The 13,502-nt window shown below is 36.7% G+C and overlaps 1 protein-coding gene across 1 annotated transcript; it reads right to left on the bottom strand.

The window, feature by feature from the left end:
* Positions 1-4,226: 4,226 nt before the first annotated feature.
* LOC309549474 (zinc finger protein ZIC 4-like) lies at positions 4,227-11,845 on the bottom strand. Its single transcript, XM_082249777.1, has 2 exons — positions 10,528-11,845; positions 4,227-4,845 (listed from the first exon to the last, which is right to left on the bottom strand). Exons 1-2 carry the CDS (start codon positions 11,642-11,644, stop codon positions 4,409-4,411), a joined length of 1,554 nt encoding a protein of 517 aa, XP_082105903.1. The 5' UTR covers positions 11,645-11,845; the 3' UTR covers positions 4,227-4,408.
* Between the last annotated feature and the right edge of the window lie 1,657 nt (positions 11,846-13,502).

Raw genomic sequence — 13,502 nt, 5'->3', positions numbered from 1 at the left:
GTGTGACTTTAGGAGAAAGCACTAATAGTATACCACAGTGCATAATATAGCAAAGTGTGACTTTAGGAGAAAGCACTAATAGTACACCACAGTGCATAATATAGCAAAGTGTGACTTTAGGAGAAAGCACTAATGGTACACCACAGTGCATAATATAGCAAAGTGTGACTTTAGGAGAAAGCACTAATAGTACACCACAGTGCATAATATAGCAAAGTGTGACTTTAGGAGAAAGCACTAATAGTATACCACAGTGCATAATATAGCAAAGTGTGACTTTAGGAGAAAGCACTAATAGTATACCACAGTGCATAATATAGCAAAGTGTGACTTTAGGAGGAAGCACTAATAGTATACCACAGTGCATAATATAGCAAAGTTTGACTTTAGGAGAAAGCACTAATAGTATACCACAGTGCATAATGTAGCAAAGTTTGACTTTAGGAGAAAGCACTAATAGTATACCACAGTGCATAATATAGCAAAGTGTGACTTTAGGAGAAAGCACTAATAGTATACCACAGTGCATAATATAGCAAAGTTTGACTTTAGGAGAAAGCACTAATAGTATACCACAGTGCATAATGTAGCAAAGTTTGACTTTAGGAGAAAGCACTAATAGTATACCACAGTGCATAATATAGCAAAGTGTGACTTTGGGAGAAAGCACTAATAGTACACCACAGTGCATAATATAGCAAAGTGTGACTTTAGGAGAAAGCACTAATAGTATACCACAGTCCATAATATAGCAAAGTGTGACTTTAGGAGAAAGCACTAATAGTATACCACAGTCCATAATATAGCAAAGTGTGACTTTAGGAGAAAGCACTAATAGTATACCACAGTGCATAATATAGCAAAGTGTGACTTTAGGAGAAAGCACTAATAGTACACCACAGTGCATAATATAGCAAAGTGTGACTTTAGGAGAAAGCACTAATAGTATACCACAGTCCATAATATAGCAAAGTGTGACTTTAGGAGAAAGCACTAATAGTATACCACAGTCCATAATATAGCAAAGTGTGACTTTAGGAGAAAGCACTAATAGTACACCACAGTGCATAATATAGCAAAGTGTGACTTTAGGAGAAAGCACTAATAGTATACCACAGTGCATAATATAGCAAAGTTTGACTTTAGGAGAAAGCACTAATAGTACACCACAGTGCATAATATAGCAAAGTGTGACTTTAGGAGAAAGCACTAATAGTATACCACAGTGCATAATATAGCAAAGTGTGACTTTAGGAGAAAGCACTAATAGTATACCACAGTGCATAATATAGCAAAGTGTGACTTTAGGAGAAAGCACTAATAGTATACCACAGTGCATAATATAGCAAAGTTTGACTTTAAGAGAAAGCACTAATAGTATACCACAGTGCATAATATAGCAAAGTTTGACTTTAGGAGAAAGCACTAATAGTATACCACAGTGCATAATGTAGCAAAGTTTGACTTTAGGAGAAAGCACTAATAGTATACCACAGTGCATAATATAGCAAAGTTTGACTTTAGGAGAAAGCACTAATAGTATACCACAGTGCATAATGTAGCAAAGTTTGACTTTAGGAGAAAGCACTAATAGTATACCACAGTGCATAATATAGCAAAGTGTGACTTTAGGAGAAAGCACTAATAGTATACCACAGTGCATAATGTAGCAAAGTTTGACTTTAGGAGAAAGCACTAATAGTATACCACAGTGCATAATATAGCAAAGTTTGACTTTAGGAGAAAGGACTAATAGTATACCACAGTGCATAATGTAGCAAAGTTTGACTTTAGGAGAAAGCACTAATAGTATACCACAGTGCATAATGTAGCAACGTTTGACTTTAGGAGAAAGCACTAATAGTATACCACAGTGCATAATGTAGCAAAGTTTGACTTTAGGAGAAAGCACTAATAGTATACCACAGTGCATAATATAGCAAAGTGTGACTTTAGGAGAAAGCACTAATAGTATACCACAGTGCATAATATAGCAAAGTGTGACTTTAGGAGAAAGCACTAATAGTATACCACAGTGCATAATATAGCAAAGTGTGACTTTAGGAGAAAGCACTAATAGTATACCACAGTGCATAATATAGCAAAGTGTGACTTTAGGAGAAAGCACTAATAGTATACCACAGTGCATAATATAGCAAAGTGTGACTTTAGGAGAAAGCACTAATAGTATACCACAGTGCATAATATAGCAAAGTTTGACTTTAGGAGAAAGCACTAATAGTATACCACAGTGCATAATATAGCACAGTGTGACTTTAAGAGTGAATAGCTATAGTATACCTCATAATATTCCGCAGTGCATAGTGCACCCCAGTTTGATGCAAGGCAAAGCACTAATAGTGATATACCATGGTGTATAGTATAACACAGTTTGACTTTAAGAGAAAGCACTAAGAGTATACTACAGTGCACAGTATAGCACAGTCTACATTTAAGAGAAAGCACCAAAAGTATACCACGTAGTATATACCACAGTGCATAGTATGCCAAAATTTACTTTAAGAAAAAGCACCAATAGTATACCACAGTGCATATAACTTAGTTTGGCTTAAGAAAAAGCTTCAATAGTATACCACATAGTATACCACAGAGCAAAGTATAGCACATAGTATAACTCAGTGCATAGTATGCCACAGTATTACTTTAAGATAAAGCACCAATAGTATACCACATAGTATACTACAGTGCAAAGTAGACCACAGTTTGCCCTAAAAGAAAGCACCAATAATATACAACATAGTATGCTATGATTCATAGTTTACCTTAGTTTGGCTGAAGAGAAAACACCAACAGTATATACCATAGCATACCACAGTTTGCCTTAAAAAAGCCCCAATAATATGCACATAGCATACCACAGTGCATAGTATACCACAGTTTGCCTTAAGAGAAAGCACCAATAGTATACTACATAATGTACCACAGTGAATAGTATAGCACATGGTATGCTATAGAGCATATCATACCTAATTTTGGCTTAAGATACAGCACCAATTGTATACCCCATAGTATACCACTGTTTGCCTTAAAAGAAAGCACCAATAATATACTATATAGTATGCCACAGTGTATAGTATACAATAAACCTGACTTAAGAGTAAGCACCAATAATATACACATACTATACCACAGTGTTTAGTATACAATACATTTGACCTAAGAGAAAGCACCGATAATATACCACATAGTATACCAGAGAACATAGTATACCACAGTTAAGAGTAAGCACCATTAATATACCACATACTATACCACAGTGCATAGTATACCAACGTTAGGAGTATAAGCACCAATAATATACCACATAGTATACCACAGTTTGCCTTAAGAGTAAGAACCAATAATATAGCATATAGTATACCACAGTGCATAGTCTACTACAGTTAAGAGTAAGCAGCGATAATATACCATATAGTATACCACAGTGCATAGTATACCACAGTTAAGAGTAAGCAGCGATAATATAGCACATCGTATACCACAGTGCATAGTATACCACAGTTAAGAGTAAGCTCCAATAATATACCATATAGTATACCACAGTGGCTAATATACCACAGTCTGACTTAAGTGAAAGCATCAATTCAGATTTCCTTGGTACAAAAAAAAGGTTTATTTTACAGTACATGAAATATGTTCTTGCAAGTCGCCCCTCTTTTGAAAACTCAGTAAGACGTCACAAACATGTCTGATAAATCTGTCTGTACAATACGGAATTTTGAACATCACTGTGAACACCGCTGGCGTTTAAAGAAAAGGACATTTTTATAATAAAATAATTACACCTTCTATAGAACAGTCCATGCGGCAAGGTTTGGTCCCTTTCCATCCAAAAGAAAAAAAGAAATATATACACCAGCCTGGAGCCATCTGATCGCTCTGTATATACATTTGACTGACCATGACAACTAATAAAATACTTTTGTTGTTCTTTTTATACAAAGCAGTAACAAAAGAATGACAAGTTTAGAAAAGCACTAGCACTGCAGCTAACAAAGATCTGAGAACACCGTGGGAGGGACCATGGCAAGACACTAGTGGGCAGCGTTTGGGAACCCTCAATAATTAAATGACTTTGGCTCATTGATTAGATTGATCCTGCAAGGTGATCAGTAATAATCAGAAAGGGCAGTGAATTCTCAATAGTGTCTGATTAAACACAGGATGGGTAGAAATTTTATTTGTCCAATTCCAAAGTTTCACACACATCTAGCTTAGAATTTGTGTTCACGTCCCACGTGCATTGATGCTAGCCACCAGTCCCATTCATTAGCCCACTCCCTACTCCATAACAGGCACAGACAAGGGCGATCTCTCCAGTCATTAGAAAACACAGTATTTCTCATTTAGGAAACCCCAAGCAAGTAGCACTGGGCTGAGAGGAGTTCTAGTAATTCGGCCTAGAGTCACAGTTGTTGTAAGAAGCCTTTCGATGCTCAGGTGAAGGAGTGTGGCTAGGGGGGGTAGGGATGCCACTTGCCCCTGAGCCTTGGCACACATACCATTCACTCAGGTTGGCCTGGGAGGAGGAGGACAGGCGCTCAGTGTGAGAAGAGGTGGTTGCAGGGTCCTGTCCTGAATCAGAGGAAGGGGACACCAGGGAAGGGATGGAGGATTCATAGCCTGAACTGGGAGGTGGAGATTTGCAATGAACTTTCATATGTTTCCTCAAAGAACTCGGATGTGTGTACGATTTGTCGCAGCCTCTCACTTTGCAGTTATACGGTTTGTCGCTGGTGTGGACGTGGGAATGTTTCTTTCTGTCGCTGCTGTTGGCAAAGCGTCTGTCGCAGCCTTCAAACTCGCACTTAAAGGGCTTTTCCCCTAAAAAAAAACAAAGCACAGCACGTAAGACTTTCAAGAATCTCAATCATCTTACAGCAGCCATTGAAACAATCATCATTTTACCCTTCTTTTATTCATCATCAATTCCTTAGGTTGCAACATTGTTCAGACACTTTGCTTACTCTTCAGAAAAAAATGATATGCTGGTACAATTGTGAACACACACACACACACACACACTTGACGGTTACATTCGTCCACTGCCTCATATGTCATTGGAAGTATGACGTAATTAGCACACATAATATATCAGCATGTACTACCAGCAATAATGATTATAACAGACATTGTACACTTCAATGAGCAGAAGAAGATCATTATAATGCCAGAAGTAAAACCTCAGCACAAAACAATAATAGCAATCAGGTTGGATTTTATGGGAAAATCAAACATGCATTCTGGTCGGTTTGTAGAACCAACTCTAGTTTTGTGCTTCTCTTTTTTTTTTTTTACTCCGGATTTAAGTAAATAAAACCCAGTTCTTCTTTCCAAATGACTTTCTGATCAGAAGTAAAACAGGCAGACTGGCTTAAAAGACCTTTCTTCTATAGGAGTTTTGTGTTTTGCCTGTAAAAGCAGCTAAATGTTTTCCTATGTGTCTACCGTGCACATTAGGATGTTGGAGACATATTTTATTCTTAAAAAAACTTCAAGTTTGTGTTTTTGATTGGAGCTTTCCAAAACTCGCCTAAACTTTGTACAAAAATATATGGCTCCATGCACTCTGGGCTTAAAAAAATGACAGTTACCTTGGAACAAACAAAAACTCATATGCGTTGTGTTTTACATAGGGCAGTTTAGGCTCTGTTCACACCTAGGCGTTCTGGATCGCAGGCAGAACCGATGTGATTCTGCCTGCGATTCTGAATCACCACAAAATTTGGGGAGAGTTTGCGATCCCCATTACTTTCAATAGCACCCCAGTCATGGCGCAATATTGCTGCGATTGTTATCCGACTTATTGTGGGAAAATCACTCAAACAAAATTGAGAGATGCCTCTTGGAATCGTGGGCAGAATCGCAGAGATTTAGTGTTTTTTTCTGCCAGAAAGCTCCTATCAAAAATGCAAACCAGGAGGAATTTTTATTCCTGCCTCAAAATGCTGAGCTTAAACTATGAGCATTTTTTCTACCGAGGGAACGGGCGTTTTTTTTTAAAGCCTAGTGTGGATGGAAAAGATCAGTTATGTTTTCTGCCCTGTGCTCTGAATATTTCATGTGCAGGTTGTAGTGTGATAGTAGTCATACAGATGGACTGCACTGCCTATTGCTAAGAGACAGTAACCTACAGCAATTACACACAATGCAGCTTTAGTGGCGTCTTTATGGTGAGATGGCATTTCTTGCACAGCGCTGATTCTTCATCATTTGCTTTCACATGGGAAAGCATTTTTTTTTTGTCCAGCCCTTAGGATCTAAAAGCAGTTCTTAAAAGATTATAATTGTGACATTCAAACATTGTAATCTGTGTTAATGATTAAAATCACCTTTATTTAAAATAATAACGCATTAAAGTAAATGGAAAAGTGTTGAAACCAATCAGAAACCATTGTTCAATGGTCCAGGCTGAGTAGTTAGTTACCCAAAGGTTATTTATCATCATTGCTCCTTGCATGGCTTTATTAGATGAAGTTCTGATAGTCTCAGAGGGAAGGCCATAACCGTATTACGAATGTAGGGGTCACTAGCACTGCAGAAAATCTTATTTAAACCTTCTCTGGTGCTACACATGGGACGAATTTACCATAGGCCCACTGAATACAGAAGACATTCTTAATGCCTCCTATCCAGACTGTCTGATTGAAGGGAACCAGGATCTCTAGCTGGCAAACGTTTAGTAAATTAACTTTTAAGACTCCATGGACACTTTGGGACATTTATAGACAGCTTCAGCACAAGTAGAGGGAAGAGTCCTGATCTAGATATAGAACAGACTTGGGGTCCCCACATTCTGACTCTGTATTGTCATATGCTACCGACAGGACCCACAGAGACATACCTAAACGCTTTGTATGCAAAGGGTGCTAGCAAAAAAAAAAAAAAGATGCCTTATTGTCCTTCACCACCGATCACAAAGCTTGTAGAACTGTCAACTCTGCACTGACAGTGGGAAGCTTACTGGTTGCTATTAGCAACAATAAACATCAGTCTATGAGACTGATTTACTAAAGACTGAAGCTCCCTATAGGCTTTGCTCCCTTCAATATTTCAATTAGATTAAGGTATCATTTTTTTTTTATTGTTTTCCTAAATTTGATTGTATATCTGAAGCCAGTAGAGATTTTCAATTGAGCTGAAAAAGGCTCAATTCTCTAAACTATAGCATAGTGATGAGATCTTTATTTTAGCCATGTGACTGTCATTTCAGGATCTCATTGGACCTAGCTTAAAGCAACCGTCACTCTGAAAATAAGCATCCTTATCCTAGTGCTTTGTGAATGAAGTCTATTCTCTGCTACAACACACGTGGCCTAGCTTGGCTTGTTTGTGTGCTAGGCCTGGCTTTTCCATGTATTTATTTTGCTGTGTCTGGCAATGTGTAATAAGTCCTAGCTTCCCCATGATTCAGAGTGTACATTTTGAGCTGCAGCCATTTCCCACACAGCCCTGGTGTAGTGACATCCCCATCCCTGCACACAATGCTCCAACCTTCAGTCTACAGACTGGCAGGCTAAACGCTGAGCTGATCTCCATCTGCTCTGCTTAAATACCAGTCAAGCATATTATAAAATGATATCCCGGCTCTAACTTGAGAATCTCATGGGAAAATCATCCACGTTAATGTGTGAGATTGTGAAGAGTATTTTAATATCTCGCCACAACAGTGTCTGCCCATAAATACCCCCATCCCATTCAGCACTGCTGTCTGTGCTGGTGACATTCCACTTACCAGCAGTAAACACTAAGCTTTCCTTGTCAGCATGGTTTATTATTCAATAGAGCTATTAAATGATAACTAATGCTGAGGGAGAGAAGATTGCAAGACAAATAAGAAAACAGGAAACACTTGTCAGCTACAAATAAGCGATCAGGGACTGAGATCTACTAAAAAAAGGCGAAATGTTTGAAAGTTAAAAAAAAGCAAATAAGTTCAAAGGAAAACATTCCTTCAACTTCACTCAGAGGGATTCATCCCTATAATGTCAGAGAAAGAAAAATAACTTATAATTGATGTACAGAGATGTGATCATACATATATGTACACAATCATATACTGTAATATATCATGGAGATGTGATCATACATATATACACTTATATTTTAAAATTATAGTGATATCATCATACATATGTGTACATAATCATATATATATATACATACATAATCATATATTGTAATATCTTCATACAGGTATGGTCATATATCTAAATGTACATCATATCTCTATATAAATATTACAATGTATATATATATATATATATATATATATATATACATTGTAATATTTACATAGAGATATGATCATGATATTACATGTTTGTACATATGCATATACTTGAAAATCGTTATAGAGATAGGGTATGTACATATACTGGTATATCTTTACAGAGGTAGGATCATACATATATGTATATACTGTAATATCTTTTTAGAGATAGGATCATACATATATGTTCATATAATGAAATTTCTATCTATCTATCTATCTATCTATCTATCTATCTATCTATCTATCTATCTATCTATCTATCTATCTATCTATCTATCTATCTATCTATCTATCTATCTATCTATCTATCTATCTATCTATCTATCTATCTATGTGTGTGTATATATACATATACTGTTATATCTTAGAGATATGATAATACATGTATGTATAAATATTGTAATATCTTTATAGAGATAAAATCATACATATATGTAAAAATACTGTGGTATATTTATTGAGATGTGACCATACATATATGTACATATACTGTAATACCTGTAATATCCTGATAGAGACATAATCACTAATAAATAAATAAATATATATATATATATATATATATATATATATATATATATATATATATATATATATATATATATATATATATATATACATACATTTTAATATCTTTATATAGATTATATAATTATATATATATATATATATATATATATATATATATATATATATATGTTTGCTTGTTTTTTTTGCAGCTACTTTTTACTGGAGAGCAATCTCTTAAACCTCTCTAAAACTTTTACAGGCACTTTCCACTCTTCTGTAAGGTTTGTAACTCTGTCTCTCTGTTTCCTGAATCATTTGCAACAAATTAAAGCACAATCCAACTTCCTTATTTATTCCCCAGCACTTCTAAACGCTGAAAAAGAAAATGAGGGCTGTAAAGAGCCTGCAGGATTATAACGCAGGCTAATTCATCACCAGAGAGATAAAACTTGCATCTGTGTATAACAATAAAGCAAAAAAAAAAAATCCCCATATTCTGCCCCCAGAGCCTGGAGTTTGCTGCTTAGATTTGCTTTGGAGGGTGGTGATGTTCTGCATGGCAAACTCCAGAATAGGAGATGAGCAGGAGAAAGTTTGTTTACTTATGAGACAGCCTGTCATCAAAGGCAACATGTTCTCCAAGATGCATAGCACCTGTTCACAACTAGCAGCAAAACTGCGAATTTGTCATTTCTTATAAATGGGATGGAATGCAAAGCAATCAGACCAGGAAAACATAGAGAGAAACGCTGAGGGCTCCAAAATGAGCTGGGAACACGTGTAGAGGTGAAGGCATTGCTATGATGAATGGGATAAAGTACTGAAAATATCACATACAAGTGGGGGTGACCATTGTTAGAAAGGTCATGTATTAAGATAAGTTATTAAACTCATTGCAAAAATATATATATATATATATATATATATATATATATATTATACACACACACATATAAGAAAAATAAGAAAACACATTGCAAAATAAAAAAAGCAGTATATATATAGGTATGCACACATTGTAGATGTACATGTGGATATGTATTCAAACACATTGCAAAATCAAAAAAGCAATATATATAGATATGCACACATTGTAGATGTACATATGGATATATATTCCTTTTCTCTATAAATACATATGCATTAAAAAAAAGAACCTACACACACACATAAATATTTACAAACACTATTCCAAATATACTAATAGATACAATTTTGTGCCTCCTAAATAATATTAAGAGAGTCCCTAAAGCAAACCAATACCCAGAAAATGTCATTTGTATATCACAGAGGAAAATAGACAGTTGTCAGATTGAATTATAACTAAATATGTTCAGCTCTCACCGCCCCAGTAATCCATATTTAATAGTTTATCTTGACCATAAAATCCCATTTGTGATGCTGGTATAAATTGTGTAGTGTTTTTTTTTTTCATAAATATTAATTAGGCTGAATGAAAGTTTACAACCACGTGTACGAATGTATTTACTCCCTTTTTTCCCCCTGGTTTGATTTATTTACAATCCCCAGAGCTTTAAATCAATCAGGTCACAAGATGGAAGCGGTCATAAAGCATCTCTGGGGATTATAATCAATTTATTTATATGGCCGATTAAAGCTCGATGTTGTAAAAAGCGATGCAATGTGGCACTAAAAGTAAAGTGTCTCTAATATATCAAAAAGCCTAGAATGGCATGCAAAGGAGAGAGGCTGGTACTGACCTGTGTGAGTCCTTTTGTGGATTTTCAGGTTTTCTGACCTGGCAAAGACTTTCCCACATCCAGGGAATGGGCATGGGAAGGGTTTTTCCCCCGTGTGGACTCTGATGTGGTTGACCAGTTTGTATTTGGCTTTGAAAGGCTTGCCTTCCCTGGCACACTCTTCCCAGAAGCAGATGTGGCTGGACTGTTCGGGTCCCCCAACGTGCTCCACCGTGACATGGGTGACCAGCTCATGCATGGTGCTGAAAGTTTTGGAGCAAAGTTTTTTGGGCAGTTGCTCTTCTTCTAGCCACTTACAGATGAGTTCTTGTTTGATCGCCTGCCTCATGTATCTGAAGAAGGCTCCTGGTCCGTGGTGAGGAGCTAGGTTCATATTCAAGTTCATGCCAGCGTAGCCTTGAAGAGAAGCGGAGGAGAAAGGATCTGTCCTAGACACTGATTGAGTGAAATGATCAGACCTGCTGCTGTACATATCTCCAGGTAGCCCCAATCTTATCTGTCCGTTTAGAGGCTGGCCACCTGGGGTTGCATGGGAATGCTGCTCATGATGAGGTCCAGAGAAGTAGGGATGGTTTCCAGGCTCCGCGTGGTGGCCATGCTGCCCAGGGTAGCTACCTGTCGTTGAGACAAACATGCCATGGTGAGAGGTTGCCGCAGAGTGTTGATCACTCAGCCCTGGCATCACTTGAACTGTCAGATCCCTGCCTATTAGAAAGTCCCTACCTGCAGGGATAGACTGAGCTGTGTAGGAGACAGCAGCTGCTGAGGGAGCCGGGACAAATGCTCCTGGTGGACTGGAGGCAGCCTCAGCCTGGCCTGCCATATGATGGTGGTGCTGGTGGTGGTGGTGATGGTGGTGGTGGTTATGGGCAGGGCTGAGTTTGAGGGCCGCTGGATGGTGCCCCATGTGTTCTGGCCGGAATGCAGGACTTGGCCCTAGGCGAGAATCAGCAGCATACTCCCCAGGGTGCACATGAGCCATTGAGTGGGAATGACCCACGTACCCCGGGAAGCCTGTCATAGTCTGAGGGGGGTGGTGGTGATGATGATGATGATGAGCCCCTGCCAAGTCTACAATTCTCAGCGCCGGGTTCCGTTTGGAGAATGCAGGGTCCATCACTGTGTTCCCCCAAAGCCTCCACACTTATTGCAGCTAATTCTACAATCACCTGTCTGTGGGAAAAGAATAAAATAAAAACTTTTTTTTTTTCCCAAAAGTTTTTTCAAGTTTTTTTTTTTTTTTTTTTTCTTTTATGTCTAAGTGGAATCCCCTACGCTTGAGAAGCAGCAGCAGGAAGCATTGAGGCACTGAATAGAGATTCACAGACACTGCTACTGCCCAGAGAGCTCAACAATAACCGCTCTCTATGATTGGCTATCTCCACATGATTGACGTCACCACTGACAGGTCCTGCTGGAGACTGAATGGATTAAGGGGGGTGGGGGGGCTCAGCACTGCGCCTGCGCACAGCTGGGCACCATGCCTTGCTCCCCCCTCTCACAAACAACACTGTTGCCTGGTGTTTTCAGACACGCTTTTTATTTTCTTTTTTTTTTTTGTTGTTCAAACAGACCAAAATTTGAAAGATCAAAACGTAGAAGAAAATATTTTTACTATACACAACAAAAATATTTTTTCTTTTTTTTTTCTTTTTTTTTTTTTTGCTAATGTACAAATGGACATTTTAGGATCTGTGCCAATTCTATGTGAATGCCAAGGCTTTTGTTTGATGTGTCTTACCAATGGTACAACTGTCATTTTTTTTATACTGGTATTAGGCTGTAATTTCCAAAATATGGAAGTATGCATATATCTTGATTTGCACATATATTATTATTTTAATAACCAGTGAAATAATATTTTGCATGCAGGAAGTACTAGATAGAGAGAGTGGAGCTGTGTTTAGTTTATCACTTGCAGCAGAAATTTGGAAAAAAAAAAGAATAATTATTAAATAATTTAATAATTATTATTAAAAATATAAATAATTTATATATATATATATATATATATATATATATATATATATATATATATATATATATATATATATATATATATATATATGTATATATAATATTTTCTGTCCTGAAAGTGCTATGATTTCAATGTATCAAATTTATATGCTGAAAACTAAAAGCACCGACGCACTATAATGACATTTGCTGATTTGTCAAATGCGCAACTTCATACCACAATATTCATTATTTAAAAAAAAAAAAAAGTGTTGAAGTTGTTTACACATTGATTGCAGTACATTTTACTGGACCCTCTCAGCTGTCACTACTTACCTAGACGATATATTTCAGAATACACATCTGCTACAAAGGAAGAATCACAATATATTGGACACACAAAAAAAAAAAAGAAATGATCCCTGAAGAAGATTTTTTTTGACTATAGAGAGATGTGTGTATGTGTATGTCTCTGTAGAATATACAAACTCGTGTTCTCCTTCAAATTTGCCAAATTTGACAAACTGCATGCATTTACTAATTTATTTATTTAGGTATGTTTAAGCCCCTCTGTGGAGGTATCAAAGTACAAGCAGGTTCTCAAATCTGCCAATTATTGCTGTGTTACAAGTGATTAAACTATTTAGATACGCACAAATTGAATGTGCCTAGCCAGAGTGTATATATATATATATATATATATATATATATATATATATATATATATATATATATATAACTGAGAAAGTGTTTCTTTCGTATTAATTTAAATCCTATTGTTGGATTAAACTTTGCTCAGCAAAAGCAGCAGATTTTCGGTCTCTGCATCATACTTACACAAGCACAAGATGTAATATACCTACCTTTTTCTTGGCTGGAAATGGAAATATAGAAGTAAATAGGCTGAAAAATCCTCCTTTCCTTTGAGCTTAAAATTGTACAATATTAACAGATCGATATTTAGATACATAGATAACAGAAAATGTTGACACCACGTAATTGATCAATACCAATAGCTG

Source organism: Pelophylax lessonae (genome assembly GCF_965119305.1).
Source record: "Pelophylax lessonae genome assembly, chromosome: 3".
NCBI classification, from domain to species: domain Eukaryota; kingdom Metazoa; phylum Chordata; class Amphibia; order Anura; family Ranidae; genus Pelophylax; species Pelophylax lessonae.
This window is presented reverse-complemented; position numbering and strand designations above follow the sequence as displayed.

Coding starts and splice junctions, on each gene's coding strand:
- LOC309549474 (XM_082249777.1), bottom strand. CDS start 11,644: ATGGACCCTGCATTCTCCAAACGGAACCCGGCGCTGAGAATTGTAGAC. Junction 4,846..10,527: donor CCACAAAAGGACTCACACAG/GTCAGTACCAGC, acceptor GTTTTTTTTTAG/GGGAAAAGCCCTTTAAGTGC.